The 16,793-nt window shown below is 64.8% G+C and overlaps 1 protein-coding gene across 2 annotated transcripts; it reads left to right on the top strand.

The window, feature by feature from the left end:
• Positions 1-3,929: 3,929 nt before the first annotated feature.
• On the top strand, positions 3,930-16,275 carry GPR132 (G protein-coupled receptor 132). Of its 2 annotated transcripts, none has more exons than XM_059183316.1 (3): positions 3,930-4,626; positions 9,157-9,266; positions 13,909-16,275. In XM_059183316.1, exons 2-3 carry the CDS (start codon positions 9,239-9,241, stop codon positions 15,036-15,038), a joined length of 1,158 nt encoding a protein of 385 aa, XP_059039299.1. In that variant the 5' UTR covers positions 3,930-4,626; positions 9,157-9,238; the 3' UTR covers positions 15,039-16,275. The 2 variants fall into 2 exon arrangements, with proteins under 2 accessions (XP_059039299.1, XP_059039300.1); XM_059183317.1 differs by lacking the exon at positions 3,930-4,626 and adding an exon at positions 5,002-7,486.
• The last annotated feature ends 518 nt before the right edge of the window (positions 16,276-16,793 follow it).

The following is a 16,793-nucleotide window of genomic DNA, read 5'->3' as shown; positions in this document are numbered from 1 at the left end:
CCCCAGGACAGGGCACGAGGCCAAGTGTGGGGGCTCCGAGCTGCAGCCTCTGCCTTGGCTGGGGGCGCGCAAAGTGATCGCAAGCCCTCCCCCGTGCCCGCTCTCCATCAGGGCTCCCCCAGCACGGTGATGCATGGCGGGGAGGGGGTGGCCTGTGCCTTACGGGGTGTGCAGGGTCATGGGTAGACGTCCCCGTAGACGTCAGGAGTATCCGTCCCAGCTGTGAAACCCAAGAATGTCTCCAGGAAGGCCAGATGCACCCCTGGGGGAGATATTGCCCTGGTCGGGGACCACCGGGCAAGGCCCTGGCCTGGCCGTGCTGCGTGGGGGTGGGGGTGGCTGGGGGGTCTCCTTGAGGCAGGAGGAATCCAGCGGGAAGGACCGAGTTTTCATTTCGCATCTGCTGCTGACCTTGGCAGGGGGACCTGGGGGAATGAGCCAGAGAAGGAGGTGCGCGCTGGGCCACCACGTTCTGTGAGCCTTGCTGGCCGCCCGGCCACGCGGTGCTCCACGCGGAGTCTCCGTGGCTGTCTGCCTTCCACGGGGCGTCTGCACAGAGCTTCCTGCAGCGGCCAGGGGAGAAGGGGCCTGGGTGCTCTGGGAGATTCTTAGGTCCTTCTGTGTCCGGGGCAGCCGGGATGTCCTCCAGCAGTGTTCCGTGAACTTCCTGGGTCTGTGGCTTCACACGCAGCCCACGGGTGTGCTCATCCACCGTCTGTCCCTCCAGAGCCCGCTGCCCCCTGCTGCCCCGGCCGTCCTCTGCCCCCGGACGGCACCCACACCGTGAAAACCCCAGCTTTCTTCCATAGTTTTGTCGTCCTGTTTCCCGCCTGCTCCGTGACCCCCTGGTGCGGGCCTTTCTGTGTGCGGGGAGCCCTTGTTGTGTCCCAAACGCCCACCCGGCAGTGGCCCTGAGTGGCAGGCCGCTGGGTCTCTTCTGAGAGCGGTTCCCACTGAGGGGGTCTGCCCAGAGGACGGTGGGCTTGGGAGCACCAAAGTAAATGGGCTGTGGACCCCGCCACCCGCGGGCCTAACCCACCGAAGGGAGGAACAGATGGGCCCGCAGCAGGTCACTCCAGCAGGACCCGGCGTGGCTATGACCCCTCTGCTGGGCTCTGGGGTCCTCGGCGCCCCCAGTAGATACCCATGAACGAGTATCCCCAAAATGTCAGCGTGTCACTTGGCACCTGCTGCCGTGAGCACTTCCTCCAGCCGCGTTCGGCATCACTACCTCCCCTGGAGGCTGGAGTCCTGTCCAGGGGTGCAGAGGCCGCAGCTGCCGCTCATGCCGGTGGGCCTGGAGTCACACAGTGACGGCTTCAGTCCTCTGCCGCCATCTTGCTTCCAGGATGAGGCCCGACGGCAGGGGCTTTCCTGTGGTTTCCATGGGGCCCCTCCTCGTCCATCAACCCTTCAAGGGTCTCCCCCAGCCCCTCTGGACCCTTTCCTCATCCGGGGGCGCTTTCATCCCTGGGCCTGGCTGTGTGCCCCCCACCCACCTGCCCCCGGGGCCAGTCCGCGCCAAAGCAAAGGTCAAAGCAAAGCCGGCGACCCCACAGCCAGGCATGGCCCCAGCCCCGCATTCCCGAGGTCGCAGGACCAGGAGTCTGGGCGGGAGTTCTGGGATGTCTCCCCAAAGCAGAGGGGCTCTGCCACTGTCCGCTCTCTTCCTTCCCGACCCCTGAGGCACAGAGGGGAAGGCTGCCGGTCGTGAGGAGGACGGCCCGTCCTGGGCTGAGTCAGGACCCTCGGTTCCCACTCAGCAGGCGCCTGGTCAGAGGAACAGGGCCCGAGAAAGAGACTTTCAGAATCACTGAGCGCTCGGGGTGGTCCCTCTCAAAAGCCCCGTTCCGCCCCCAGCCTCTTCCCTCTCAGGGCGGCTCTCTTCGGAGCTGCCCCGAAAACCCCTTCCATGCTGGTGCTGGGGGAACTCCTGCCCTCATCTGAGGGCCACGGGTCGCCCAGAAACCCCGGCAGCCCCCTGCCTTCCTCTCCTCCGGCCCCTGAGTCTGAAGAGCCCCAGGGAGCGGGGAGACGGCGGGAGCAGTCAGGGCCGCCGGTGAACGCAGAGGCGGGGGGACCTGGGTCCTGGGACAGCTTCCGTGTCTTCCAGAATGATGCCTGTGGTCCACTGAGACCCACGGAGGGCCTGGAGCCTGGTGCTTCCGCCTCCCCAGCAGCCGACAGGAGACGACAGCCCGGGACCCACTGACGAGCACGGACGGGGAGCCGTGGTCTGTCCACACGAGTGAGGCTGCTTCTCTCTCTGCCCCTCCCCCGGCTTGGGCTTGCTTGGCTCTCAGGTGAATAAATCGAATCTCAAAGAACAAAACAAAAACAAAAATCTCTAAGTCTTTTTTTTTTTTTTAAGATTTTATTTATTTATTTGACAGAGATCACAAGCAGGCAGAGAGGCAGGCAGAGAGAGGAGGAAGCAGGCTCCCCGCTGAGCAGGGAGCCCGATGTGGGGCTCGATCCCAGGACCCTGAGATCATGACCTGAGCCGAAGGCAGAGGCTTAACCCACTGAGCCACCCCAGTGCCCCAAAAGTCTCTAAGTCTTTAGGGTCACTCAGAGACTCGAAGTCCGTAGCTGCCCGTGGAGGACGTCCCCGCTGGCTGTGCGTGTCGTCTGCCTCTGGTCGACGGGAGAGCTCTTGGAGGCTGGGTCTGGGTGAAGCCCGTCCGCGGTCTTCACACCGGCTGAGTCTAGGCGGTGGCTACAGGAGGGCTCGTTCCGTTCCCTCCTCCTCATTAGGAAGACTTCACAGGCTGGGAGAAGGAACACCTCCGTCTGGGTGCACAGACGCCCCGAGACAGCCAGGAGCAGGGTGGCAGGAGAGAGCTGTCACCGCACACCCGTTCGCACCCTCTGAAATTCAAACCCGTGGGACCCGTTTGACACGGAGAGAGGAGGCGCTGGCTGGTAAATGAAGAGCGCTCCAGCTCTCCTCGGCCTGCCCAGCAGAAGTCAGGAAGTAAGTGACCCGCCCCAGGGTATCGTCGGGAGGCTGTGGGTCCCCCTTCCCCCTGGCTGGAAGACGGTCAGCCCTCAGGCGTAGGGCGCAGACCCCTGGAGCTCATCCCCGGTTCTCCGCCGCGTCCTCCCCCCAGGAACTCGTGCCCTAGAAGAGATAATGCAAACCCTCGGGCTGAAGGCCCCGCTTGAATCCGTGGCCACCCTTGACCGTCCAGCCGTGGCTCGGAGGGGACACTGGTCCGGGTTGTGCTCCACACCTGAGCGGGGGTCCCGAGAGGAGCAGGTCCCAGAGGAGGGCCTGGGCCACGAGCACAGACACCCAGTGTCCCTGGAGACCCCTGGCCCAGCTGGCCTGGTGTGGGCTCTGCTTCTGCTGAGGCTCTGCCTCCCACGGGTCCCCGGGCCTCTGGTGGCTGCTGCCAAGGGACGGCGGGTCTGGGGCCCGCCCACAGCCTTCACTCGGCCCGCTGCCGCCCTTCGAGGAAGAGCCGTCCTGGGCCCGAGGGAGGGCAGTGGCCAGGCCCAGGCGGGGGTTTCTGGAAGGCTGAGGGAGGCCCCACGTTCCCACCTATACCCACTCTGTGCCCAGCTTTCCAGGCACACGGCGGCCGCCCACACCTGTGAGAAGCCGCTGGTCGGGGCGGTGCTGAGCGGGAGAGCCGCCCAGAGCCGCAGGACCCCGCAGCCTGCGGGGGCAGTGACCTGAACATGTCTGGGAGACAGTGCGGACTGGGGGCGCACCCTCCTGGGGGTGTGTACGTGCCCGGCGTGGGCCACCGCCCACCATCCCTGCAGCAGGCACAGATCACCTCGGAGCTGTGGGGGGTCCAAGAGCCAGGACGGTGGTGGGAGACGTGGTTTTGTCGCCCCCCAAAGCCCAGAAGCAGCTCACCGGGCAGAGGGTGGTTGGTAAGGCAGGGAGCCGCCTGCAGCCCAGGGCATTTTCTAAGGAGAATGGGGTAGGGTGTTTGGAGCCAAGATGCTTTTGCCGGGGAGTCGGACAAGCAGCCGTGCCTGCCAGGACTGGGCAGGGTCTTGGTGAGGGGCGCGGTGTCCCGGGGAGTCCATGCGGCCCCTCCAAGAGAAACCCCCCTCAGAGTCCCTGCAGAGTCCCTGGGCACGGCTGCGATCAGCTCTAGGGGGCCAGGGCTGGAGCCAAGGTCAGAATGTGTCGGCCCCTTTCCGCGGGTAGGACCCCACGCCAGGACGGGAAGCGGGGCGGGCAGGCACCACGTGACGTGGCTGGGGCTGTCCCAGGGGCAGGACGAACGGGGTGCTGGGGCAGGAGTTGTCTTGGGGCCACCGTGAGCAGAGCCCAAGCTGGAGCTCCTCTCCGAGGGTCCCTCCCCACGCCCCACCCCGTCGTGTCTGGGGAACTTGGCACCCGCAGCTCCCTTGAGCCGGAGGCCCCGCCCCAGCTGGGAGGAGTGTCTCCGCATGTCGGCACAGCCCCGAGGAGAAGTGCGTCTGCACCGGTGTTTCCTGCATCTGCCCGGGAAAGTTCCGAGGCATCAGCTAGGTGACACCTCGGCCAAACCCACGGCGGTTTACGGTGGGGGAGTTGAAAAGGAAGCAGTAGGACCCTGCTACTTCCGGAAAGTTCTCAGCTGGGCCTACAGAGCGTGAGTGTGAGGTTTGCCTCCCCGAGTAAGTCATGGGCTCCACGTGCTGGGGGGCAGTGGGGTGGGGGGGGGCAGTGTGGTGACAGGTGGGGTCTAAAAGCAAAGGCGATTGGTTGGCGTAAAGGTGGGGCTTGATTGGGGTCTCAGCCTGGGGTCCTTCCCCAGGAGAGAAGCCAGGGGCACCAGTGTGCCGCGACGGGGGAGGGCAGAAGGGAGTGCGGTTGACAGGGTCGGCAGCTTCTGTCTGCACCCTGAGGTCTCTGCCAGCCTGAGGTCCCCGTCCGTGACGGGCTCACCATGGCCGTGGCCCACAGGGCCAGAGAGGGTTCAGGGGCCCGTTTGTCCCTGGAGCCGTCCTGGCGCGGCAGGGTTGTGGCTGGTTCCCGGGGTGGGTGGTGCGGGGGATGTACGAGGCTCCCTGGCCTCCAGGGGCTGCCTGGCCCGGGGGCACGTGGCCAAGAGGCAGGACAGGAGGGACAGTGAGGTTCCTGCCGGGGGCACGGCCGGCCTGGTCCTGGGCATGGTCCTGGGCTGGGCAGCCGGCAGGCCTCTCAGCATGACTTCCGGTGCAGGGCATGGCCCAGCGGGGTGTTCCCGCGTCTGCCGAGAAGGGTGGGCCGGCCACCAAGGGCAGGAGTCGGGCTGCACTTTCCGGCATGTCTGTGCTCAGGAGGGTGACGAGGTGATGTTTCAGGGGACCGGCCAGGTGGACGCAGAGCCACCTCGGGCGGGGGGGCAGGACAGGGTGCGGGTGTCAGCCTCATCGCCAACAGAAGAAACGCAGAAGAGACTTTAAGCCGTGCTTTTAGAGATCTCTGGGGCGGGGTCGCCCGGCTGACGGCGGGATCAAGCCCCATGCTGGGCGCGGAGGTGACGGAAAAAATCTACCCGAATGGGAAGCAGAGAAGTGGGAGCCCACGCGCTTGGTGTGCCTTTGGGGCCGACGACTCGGCAACTCCCTCCCCAGCATTTATCCCAAACACGAGCACAGACCCGGAGTCAAGGGGGCGCCCTGGGGCTCCTCAGTGAAGCGTCTGCCTCGGGTCAAGATCCCGGAGTCCTGGGATCAAGTCCCACGTCGGGCTCCCTGCTCGGCAGGGGGCCTGCTTGCCCCTCCGCTGCTCCCGCTGCTTGTGCTCCGTCCCTCCGTCAAACAAATAAAATCCTGACGGAAGGAGGGACGGAAGGACTGGATGTAGGACGTGGGGAACTTGGAAGAACCAGAACGTCCCGCCGGGGTACGTGGGGCAGACGGTCCCCGCCCTGGGGTTTCAACAGCGGTCAGGAGGGCCGCCGCTGGCACAAACGTCAGGGCAGCCGAAGCAGGTGAGAATCCCGGGCCTCTGGCTCTGCTTGAGAAGCCGCACAGCACAAGGTAAAGAATGTGTCTTGAAAGGCTTGAGGGCTGGGCTGCAAATCCAGGGCGTGGTGCGGGGGACAGAGGCCTCGAAGGCAGGGCTCCTCTCCGGGTACAGTGGGCAGAGCCAGCAGCACTGTGAGCCGCCCCTGGGCAGGTGGGCTCACAGGGGGAGGCACACTGGGACCCGCAGGGGCACCTGGTGCAGCTGGAGGCAGAGAGATCTGGTCTGGCCAGGAGGACGCAGGGTCCACGGGCTCCTGGGGATGTCGAGGCACGCGTGTCCAGGGCTGGCAAAGGACCGGGGGCAGGGGTAGGGAGGCCTCGGGCTGACCTGGGCCCATCCACCCCATCGCTCTGTGGCTACCGCAGTTGCCACCGAGCACAGACTGAGCACAGAGACCCCTGGGGAGCAGGCCCAGGCTGGCGCCGCAGCTGTGGTTGGCTTGTCCCTCCCTTGGCCCCGGGCTTGGGAGCAGCCAACCGCTGAGTTGGGCCATCCCACAGGGTCTGTCATTCTACCTGCCCTGCCGCGGAAACCCGTCTCTGTGGATCCCCAGGATGGCCCATCGCTGGCCCGGGGTAGCACAGGGGCTGCCCCCCACAGCCCTTGTCCGCCGACTCACCATCAGGACTGGCCCAGAGAAGAGCCAAGCTGCTTTGGGGCGGGGACTCTGGGAGGGAACAGAGAACCGCCACCCCGACCGTTCTGGGCACGGAGGTCAGCTCCTGGGCCTGGGCGCCCCGCATTCTAGCCGCAGGATGGCGCAAGGGCCCTTAGCCTAACCCTGGGCCGCTCTGGGGCCTGCTCGTCTCAGAGGGCCGGGAACACAGGAAAGTATGAGAAGGTAGGGGCAGTCGGGCGGTGGGCAGGGGAGACAGGAAACAGGTCCAGGAAGGGGGCCCGTGGGCGGAGGCCAGAAGCTGCGCATCCCTCGGGCGGGGAACAGGACAGGCTCTGGGGAGCAAGGCACGTGCAGCTAGATAGTGAGGCGGCGGGTCAGCGGTGCTCGAAGTCAGAGCATCCGGCAGGGCTGGGACCCCTCTCTTGGGCCACCCCCACACCCAGCTGTCGGCCTGGGCCTGGTGCCGGCCCTAAGGCTCTTTCAGGGTCCTCCCTCCCCATCCCTGTCCCCTCTGTCCAGCCAGGCTGTCCCCAGACCTGGACACTGGCACCTGGCACGTGAGCCGGTCCCGCATCCCCTCCAGGAGCCCCACTCGGCCCTGACCTGTGTGTGCCCCCAGAGTGCGGGCCCCTGGGGCCTCGGGCAGCCCGTGAGAGGGCCCGTCTGCCCGCGGGCCTCGCGCAGGAGCAGAACACGCATTTTCTGTTGCGCCACCGCTTCCTCTGCCGTGTGCAGACGTGGCTTCCAGAGGCACCAAGCCGTCTCTGCTCCCGTGTGAGTGGGCAGCACAGCCCCCGGGGCACGGCAGCCCCCAGCTTCCAGAACACTGCCGACCTCCCCGCGCCCCTGGCCCAGGCAGCTCACCCGTCTGAGGAAGGAAATCCGGCCCTGGGGCGAGCTTGGTATGTCCGTCCCCGGCTCCTGGGCTCACAGGCCCCCGGGTCCCTCCCAGCCACACCTCCCTGGGGGGCCCCTCGCAGTGGCTGCCCGCCACTGGGTCTCTGCTGTGGGGCGGGTGCTCGCAGGTGCTGCTGCCTGACAGCTGGGAGCATCGGGCCCATCTCTTCGAAGGGCAGACTCCCGCCCGTGGTCCTCCGGGGCCAGGCCACAGACCTCAGGCAGAGAGCCCCCAAAGGCCGCCCCACTTCCCAGTGCAGGTGGTTGGGGGGCCGATCTGAGACCTGGGGCAGGACAGGCAAGGCCCAGTGACCCTCCGGGCCCGGTCCTGCCGGCCTATCTGGGACCATCAGCCTGAGAAGGTTAAGACCACTTGGGGAACAACTGTTTCTAGTCTCCCTTTGTCTGGATTCCCCAGGTACAACCTGAATTCCCTGCTAAGTCACCAGGCTTTCTGTGGCTTTAGACACTCATCCCGGCCACAGTAGTTGCCAGAAAAACCGGCACAAGGGGGGCTCGGTGGCTCATCTACTCTTGGTGCGCAGCTGTCGGTTCCCCATGGGCGTCGCCCCCTGAGCAGGCCGCCCGGGGTGGGGAGGAACCAGCACGGGAGCCCCTTGGGCCCAGCCCGGGCTCGCAGAGCAGGAGCCAGTGGCCCTGGGGCTCCGCGTGAGCTGTCTGGCCGGTCAGAGGAACGGTGTAGAGTGCGTGCCTCCTGCCGGATTCTCGGGCTGACGAGGACAGAGCTGGTTTAGAGACGACTCTGAGGGGGAAGGTGGCCGGCACCCTGGACGCCGCCCCCGCCCACCAGGGCCCGCGGCGCCTGAAGACCGGCCCCCACTCCGTGCTCTGCAGACACCGGGCGCTGCCTGGGGGTCCTAGTCCTGTCTCCACGGGCGATGTGCTCCGAAGCACTTCCAGGTCACACGCACGTCGTGTCTGGGCTCATTATGTCACCAGGAAAAATTCCTGGAGAGGATTTTATGTGATCAAAGTTAAAACCATTGAGGATTTGGGAAGCACATTGCAAAATTGTGCCCCAACACGTTTGTGCCCGTTGAGGGTCCCATCAACACAGGAAAGGGCACCCACTTCCTCACTTTCACCAACACTAAGAATCAAGGTTCTTTATTTTTGCCAACCTCACAGGCAAGCTAAGATGACCGTTTTGATGTCTATGTGCATGCTTCTTTGATTATAAGTGGTGTTGATCTTTTTTTAATTTTTGGAGTTGTTTTTATTTCTTTTGTGAATTATCTGCTTATTGGCTTTGAAACTTTCTATTTTTATTGATTTGTAAATGTTCTTTACATATTAAGGACCAGCTGTTGTATCCCACAGGATAAATACAAGATTTGGCATAGAGTGATTGCTCACTAAGCATCTGCTGAATGACTTAATTTGTGGTTTTTGTTTTTTTTTAAACTTTTTATTTATTTATTAGAGAGAATGGGGGAGAGAGCGAGCACAGGCAGACAGAATGGCAGGCAGAGGCAGAGGGAGAAGCAGGTTCCCCGCCGAGCAAGGAGCCCGATGTGGGACTCGACCCCAGGACGCTGGGACCACGACCCGAGCCGAAGGCAGCTGCTTAACCAACTGAGCCACCCAGGCGTCCCGACTTAATATGTGGTTTAATCTGATTTCCCCAAAGTCACGTTTCCTCCTCTTTCTCCAGATCATTTTGAACTCTCGGAGCAAACTTCTCAGTAGGCTCGACGAGATGCACGACGGGCGCTAGAGAGCCTGCGGGAGCCACCATGATTCTGGAACCCTCACACACGCCAGGTGAGAGCCTCCCGTCGTGTCTCCTTCGACTTTAAACATCCGGAAGGGAGCCTGTGAGAGTTTCCGTGCTTTGCCTCAAACAGGGATACTTACTTCAAAACGTAGCATGCAAAAACAGGTCTACTGAAGTAAAAGCTACCTCCTAACCGGGGATGGGGGAGGCCCTCCATCGGGACATCCGGAGGTGTCTGGTTTTTATTCTTCCGAGGTGCCAGGAAAACACCAGGACCAGGACTGAGGGCCACGGGGCCTCCTAGCATGCCCATTTCTGGGGCAGAGTGGAGCCCCAGGGCTGGCTCACCCTATCTCCTGGGGCTTCATCCGCCCCCACCAGGGAGCTCTTTCCCCCCGAGGTCAGTGTCCCCGGTGTGGACCTGCAGAGGAGCCCCAGCAAAGATGGGGCGCCCTCTCTCTCCAGCCTGAGAACCGCGGCGCCGCCTTCTCCCTGTGCCAGTCCACCTGCCGGCCGCCACTGCCCCAGTCTTGGGGGAAGAAGGCACAAGCTGGCCTGACCGCGCTCACGCCCCCGAGCGCCAGCGCCTCACCTGCACGCGGGGACGTGGGGGTGGCTGCACCTGTCCAGGGCCTTAGGCAGGGAGGGCCCAGGGAGGTCGGCCACATGGCCACCCCGCCCACATCACCTGGTGACTCCTACAAACCCAAACGCTGTGCTGTGCGCTGGGGAGGCTGGGGAGGAACTGGAACCCGAGCGCTGCTGGCGGGAGCGCAGGGCCAGCGGCCGCTGGGGAAGGCCACTCGGGGGTTCCTCAAAAAGCCGAAAATAGAACTTCCCTGTGATATGGCAATTTCACTTGGGCGTTTACCCAAAAGAAGTGAAAGCAGGGTGTCGAGGCGGCGCTCCACGCCCACGTCCAGGGCAGCAGGCGGCCGGCCCGAAGCACGGCTCGTGGGGACCGGCCGGTGCCCCTCTGCGGACCGACGCAGGCGCGGATGGCTCCAGCCCACACGCGGCTGTGACTTGCCTGCCGCCGGCTGGGGCGTGGGAGGCCCTCGAGGACGAGGTCTGAGGGAGAGAATCCGGGCCCAAGAACACCCATGTAGGGGACATCTGGAGCGCGGGGGGCAGGCGGCAGCGCGGCAGAGAGGAGCCCCCACCTCATGGGGACGGGGCGTCGGTCTCACCGGAGACAAGCGTCCTGTGCAGGGGCAGCAGGGGCAGCTGCTCGGCAACAGGAACGTCAGGACGGCCCTGAGCTGCCTGCGTGAAAACGCAGACGGTAACTTTTCCATCGTGTGTGTTTTACCAGAAAGAGAGCACCAGAGAGACGAGTGGGTGGAGGGCCGGGGCGCTGGGGCCCGCCGCGAGGCTGACCGACCCTGTCGCTCAGGGGTGCACTGTGGGAGGCCTGAGGACAAAGCCCCAGCAGGGAAAACGCTGCACCCTGCCTCAGTGGCCCTGCCCGGCCAGGCCGCGGAGGCCCCTCGAGGCATGTATGCGCCCGCAGGAGCCCTGGCCGGACACCCATGGCCAGGTCAGCATTTGGGATGTGCTGCTTTCCTCACTGTCTGGACGTCTGCAGGGAGAGGCCACGGTGCGGTGACTCCGGGGCCACCAGGCTAGAGAAGCACTAGCCACCTTCTGCGCCATCCTCGAGGAGGGGGCTGCCGCAGCCTCAGAAGCCAGTGGCCTGAGTTGGCGTTGGGCTGGCGGCCGTCCACGGCTCCCCGCTGACCTCAGGAGCATGAGCACACTGCAGCGGGGAAGGTGGGGCCCAGGAGCCCAGACTCTGGGAAGCATGTGTGGGCACGAAGGACACAGATGTTCATCTCCATGATGGGTTCCAGAGGAGGGCAGGGCGGGGAGGAGAGCGTCCAGGGAGGCTGTGGGTGCAGGTCAGGCGGTCAGCGAACCAGGAGGGCAGGCTGGGCAGGAGGGGGAGGTGGCTGGGATGTGACAGCTTCGTTCCCCGTGGCGGGTCCCCAGAGAGCGTGTGAGTCATGGCCATGTCCCGACCCTTAGTGCCGCGGTCACCCCCCAGCACAGCACTCATCCACCCACCCTGTCCCCTGCCCCTCCGGAGCACCCGTGAGGGAGGGTAGGGGAGGACCGACCTTGGGCTCCGGCAGCGCGACCGTGGGGTTGGGCCTCCTTGCCGTTGGATGGGGTGGTGATTGGCAGGAGGGTCTCGGGTCGTACCTTCCTCCAGGGTCCTCCATGACAAAGGAGCACTAGAGCGGGGCCTGGAGGAGCCCCTGTGACCGGGCCTGGACGGGACACTGGGGCCCTCCCCTGGGGCACCCATTTAGCCCATCAGCCAGCTTCAACACGCTCCTGCTACGAAGGACCTTGAAGCCCAGGCCACCTAGCGGCAGGGCTCCCTCCGTGACAGCCGGTCTCCCCCGTGGGTGCTGGGCTGGGTTTGTGCTCGAGACGGTGCTCGAGACGGTGCACGGACAGGGCCCCTCGGGTCCCCGGGGTGTCGGGGTTGCTGGGACTGCAGAGTGCCGACCGTCTCTGGGCTATGGACTCCTCGCAGCATCGCATGGTGACTCCCAGCGAGAATGAACAGATGGAGGACAGGCCGGAGGCCACGAGCGCCGACGGCGGGACCTGGAGCCTGGGGCGGCTGGCACAGGGAGCAGAGCCCTGAGGGGCCAAACGGGGGGTCTGTGTGCAACGGTGGCATTTATGTGCTCTGAGACGCAAAGGCTCCGAGGTCAGACCAAGGGGCGACGGCTCCTCACGGCCTTAGAGGCTGCAGGACAGGCGTCTGTGTGCTGAAGCTAAAGCAGACCCTTGGGGACCCGCCGCAGGAGCTGGGTGAAGAGGTGTCCTGCGCTCCTTCTCTGTGGGCGGAGGAGGTCCTGAGACCGGAGGGGGCGAGCGGAGCCGGCGGAGATGGCGGAGCCCCGCCACGTGGCCTGTCCCACGCAGGGTGGACAATGGCGTCCACGCAAGAGGCTACAAACTTGGGAGCTGCCGCGCCCGGGCTGGAGGGGCGCGCGGGCCAGTCGGGGCACTGGAGGGACCCTGCCCAGGGCTCCCACACGCTCGGAAGGCTGCAGGCTCTGACGAGCTCCAGACACTGCCAAGGCGCACGGTCTCTTTCCGCCGTGGTCCCTGCGAGACGACAGACAGACCGAAGGGTCGTTTCCCGCCAGCAGAGGCAGGAGTCAGGATTCAAGACCTGAACAAACCCAGAGGGAGTGTGTGCCTGCTCGTCCGGAAGAGAGGCTCGGTTCTAGCCGCCCTGTCCCTGTCCCTCCCAGGGTCTGCCCGGTGTGCGTCCCCGTGCGTGAATGGCCCCGGCTTCGGGCCGTCCCGCATGACCTCCTGGTAACCCCACGGCGTCTGCAAAGACTGGCTCCACACCCGGCGGCGCTCTGAGCCGCCGGGAGCAGGTCTTCACCGCGTCTTTCCCAGGGGTGGGAGCACAGCTCATCCGGCATCAGAAGAGGGAAGGGGAAGAGAAACAGAAAGGGCAGTCGGGGCCACACAGCGGCGCGGGGGGGTGTGTACAAAACCGTGTCAGTGTGCACGACCGCAGCGGAACGGAGCGCAGACCGTCCGGTTTCCGAATCCAGCGGGAGCTTCTCGCAAGCGTGGGGATGCCGACGTGTGGAGGTAGAAGCCTGGGAGAAAACACCCCAGGTGCACAGTCGTCAAAGAGAGCTCGTTTATCTCCAGCAGAACGGACTTCCCACTCACAGCGTTATTAGAGACGAGGCTCCTTCCTACGGCTGCTGCTGCAAATTCCTACTAGTGTACAGGCTACAAAGTGCAAACTCACTATCGTCATTGTCCTGGCGGGAGCCACAGGCTCCATCAGGGGTGCCGGCGGAGAAGCCGCTCCCCTGACTGTTTGGGCTCCGGAAGCCGCTGCATCCCGGGGCTCGCGACCCCTTCCTCCCTCTTCCAAGCCGCAGTGGCTGCCGGAGCCGTCCAGTCCCTCCACACCCGTCTCCTGGACGCAAGGACCCCGTGCCTACCTCGGGCCCCCGGGTCATCCGAGACCGCCCCCCTCTTGCTCTGTCAGCTGCGTCCTCACCCTCGTTGGCCGAGTAGCCGGACCTGCACAGAAGCTGGCGAGGTGACCCCGTTCACGGGCTCTGGGTTGAGGATGGGCAGCTCTCGGGGGAGGCGGTCATCCCGCCCGCCGTGGAGATGAAAAGCATCAGGATATGATGATCCGGGGCCGATTCCTCTGCAGCCACAACCAGGGCTCGGGCCCCTTACCCATGGGTCACGGCAGAGAAAGCCAACCTTGCGAGAACTTCAAGGAAAAGTGGGTGCGCCCACCGTCAGCACGACGGGCGCTTCGTCATTTCCTCCCTAACGGCAGCCGAGGCCGGCTTTGGTCAGCACGGCACTGTGCCAGGCGGGGCCGGGGTGGGTGGAGTGTCCCACCCGCGGGAACACGGGGTGCCAACCCTCGCTCGGCAGGGGACCTCGGGGCGCTGCAAGGACCAGGTCTGGCCCCAGCCCGTGCATCCGTTCATGATGCTGTCTAGTTGGAGACCAGAGATGGGAGAGGCCTTTTAAGGAGCCCACTCGGAGCAGTGCCTGCCCCTGGTGTGTCCGGCTCGGAGCCGGCTCGAGTCTCGCCCTTTCTTAGTGCCACGACGTCTCCCCGGGGGGTTCCCAGGGACACCCGTCCTCACACTGGTCTCTGTCCTGCAGGAAACGCCAGCACCGTGACCAGCCCCGTGCCAGTGACCGGGCTTCCCGGCACGGGCGCCTTGAGCTGCAACGCGTCCTTCGAGGACACCAGAGTGTTCCTGGTGAGCGTGTACAGCGCCGTGTTTGCCGTGGGGCTGCCGGCCAACTGCATGACGGCTGGGCTCACGCTGCTGCAGGCGCTGCAGGGCAACGTGCTGGCCGTCTACCTATTCAGCCTGGCGCTGTGCGAGCTGCTGTACATCGGCACGCTGCCGCTCTGGGCCGTCTACATCCAGAACCAGCACCGCTGGACGCTGGGCGTCTGGGCCTGTAGGGTGACCGGCTACATCTTCTTCTGCAACCTGTACGTGAGCATCCTGTTCCTGTGCTGCATCTCCTGCGACCGCTTCCTGGCGGTGGTGTACGCGCTGGAGAGCCGCGGCCGCCGCCAGCCGCGCACCGCCGTCCTCGTGTCCGCGTCCGTCTTTGTGCTGGTCGGGCTGGCCCACAGCCCGGTGTTCAGAATGGGAGGGGAGCCGACGTGCTTCGAGGCGCCGATGGACACGGAGGTCGTGGCGTACTACTACCTGCGCTTCACCCTGGGCTTCGCCGGCCCGCTCGCCGTCATCGCCTTCACCAACCGGCGCATCTTCAGGAGCATCAAGCAGAGCGCGGGCCTGAGCGACGCCCAGAAGACGAAGGTGAAACGCTCGGCCATCGCGGTTGTGACCATTTTCCTGGTCTGCTTCGCTCCGTACCACCTGGTGCTCCTCACCAAAGCCGTGGCCCATTCCTACTACAGGGGCCAGCCGGACGTCGCGCATGACTTCGAAGCCAAGCTCTGCCGGCTCTCCGCGGTGTTCCTGTGCCTGTCCACGGTGAACAGCGTGGCCGACCCCATCATCTACGTGCTGGCCACGGACTGCTCACGGCAAGAAGTGTCCAGAATCCACAGGGGGTGGAAAAAGTGCTCCGCGAACGCCGACGTCCCCAAGCACACATGTTCAAGGGGCTCAGAGGAGCTGTCACTACCCACGCTGCCCACAAATGACTCCACGTGCCCCGGGGCCGTCCACCCCCTGCAGTCTGGGCCGGCCACATGGAGCTCATCGCTGGACACCTTGGAGAGGCTGGATGAAGAGTCCCGCTGAGCCCGGTGTCCTGCAGGGCAGGGTGTCCAGCACGGGAGCCGGGGGGCCTGGGGTGTGGTTTCCCCACCCACTGAACTTGCCGACCAGGGTCCACGGTGCTGGCTGTGAAGTCCCCTCTGGAAAACACGCCACCGCTTTCCCGCTCCTGGAGCCATGCCCTCCATGAGCCCCAACCCTCGGGATCCCGGCACGCCTAGGCTGTCCCACTGGGCCCCACACAGAAGGTGGCCGCATGTGGGTACCTGATGGTGCAGGGCAGGCAGGACGGCCTCTTCCTCAGCTCTAAAGCTCACTGGCTCACCCAGCTATTAGCAAACAGCAGGGCTGCCTGGGGCTGCCAGCAGCTGGCCCGTGCCACGCCCTGGGCATGGCACCATGATACCCTCCTTTTCCGTGCTCTTCCACAAGCACCGCTTGGATGACTATGGTTGTACAACATGGGACCTTTGTGTTCTGCCTCAAGATGGCCCTGGGCCAACTGGGCCATCCACATGGTGCCTGCTCGTGGGGGGACCACCGAGGTCTGCGAGTGGGGGCAGCAGCCCAGCTCCGGGGGCCCCAGGTTGCTCTGTGCCGAGCTGGTCAGAGGACGCAAGCTGCTGTGGACCCCACAGGCGAGCTCCCAGCAGGGCGGCCAATGTATTTCCTGGAGGGTGCCCAGGTCGGAGATGCTGGTGGACACCCCGGTAGGGGGTGACAGGGCCGGCAAAGGGTCTCAGAGAAGAGTTAGAAATCCTCCGCATGGAGGCTCCCTGGCCTTACTGTCAGGGAAGCGGACGCTGAGGACTCAGAAAGGGGCATCAGGAGGGAGCAGGTGACGCCCCGGGCCTCCAGCCCTGCGGCAAGATGAGGAGTGCAGGTGGGGCATGGAGCCAGGCCCACCACGAGGCCCGGACTCGGGTCCCGCCCCTCCCCGGCCAGCCTCGTCACGGCCAGGTCATGGGGCGGCGTAGCTTTCCCACCTGTACAGGGTCAATGACACCTACCTTGCCAGTCAGCTTCGGGGGCTGACCACTACCTCCACTCAGGCCCTCTGAAGCAGGGGCCCGGCAGGCTGCACGCCCCACGGAGGGCCCAGGCACCCCCAGGCACCTGCCCTTACAGGTATGGGGCCGTGGTGCCAAGTTACATTCTCGTGTCTGTAAGGCAGCTAGCTGTCCGCTGTCCTTTCTTGCTGCGAGAGACGCCGACCAGATACATTTAGAAAATAAGCCTGGAAATAAAGATACAAAATGCACGCCAATCCCAGGTTCCTTTCTTACTTATCTGTTGGACGGAGATCACAAGCAGGCAGAGAAGCAGGCAGAGAGAGAGAGGGGGAAGCAGGCTCCCCACTGAGCAGAGAGCCCGAAGCAGGGCTCAATCCCAGGACCCTGAGATCATGACCCGAGCTGAAGGCAGAGGCTTTAACCCACTGAGCCCCCCAGGCGCCCCAAGTTCCTTTCTGATGAAATGATATCCTTAACCTCTTTGGGCACACGCTTTCCTCCAGGGCTCTCGTGGAGGGGTGTGCGCCCCTGGGCTCTCCGAGTGATGGGCCGTGGCTTCCGGGAACCGTCTGGAGTGCTCTGCGCTGGGCAGAGAGCTGCGTGCTGGCGGCAGGCACTATGAGCCTTCCACGGTGTGCCGTGCGCTGCTTTGCAGGGGCTGCTGTAACCAATTAGCACAGGCCGGGGGGCTCGAAATGGGACGTGTTCTCTCCCAGCTCTGGGGCTGGAAGTCCAAGATCAAGGTGTGGGCAGTGCTGGCTCCTTT

Source organism: Mustela lutreola, chromosome 7, assembly GCF_030435805.1.
Source record: "Mustela lutreola isolate mMusLut2 chromosome 7, mMusLut2.pri, whole genome shotgun sequence".
Taxonomy (NCBI): Eukaryota; Metazoa; Chordata; class Mammalia; order Carnivora; family Mustelidae; genus Mustela; species Mustela lutreola.
The sequence above is the reverse complement of the archived record's forward strand: the minus strand, read 5'-3'. Positions and strand labels throughout refer to the sequence as shown.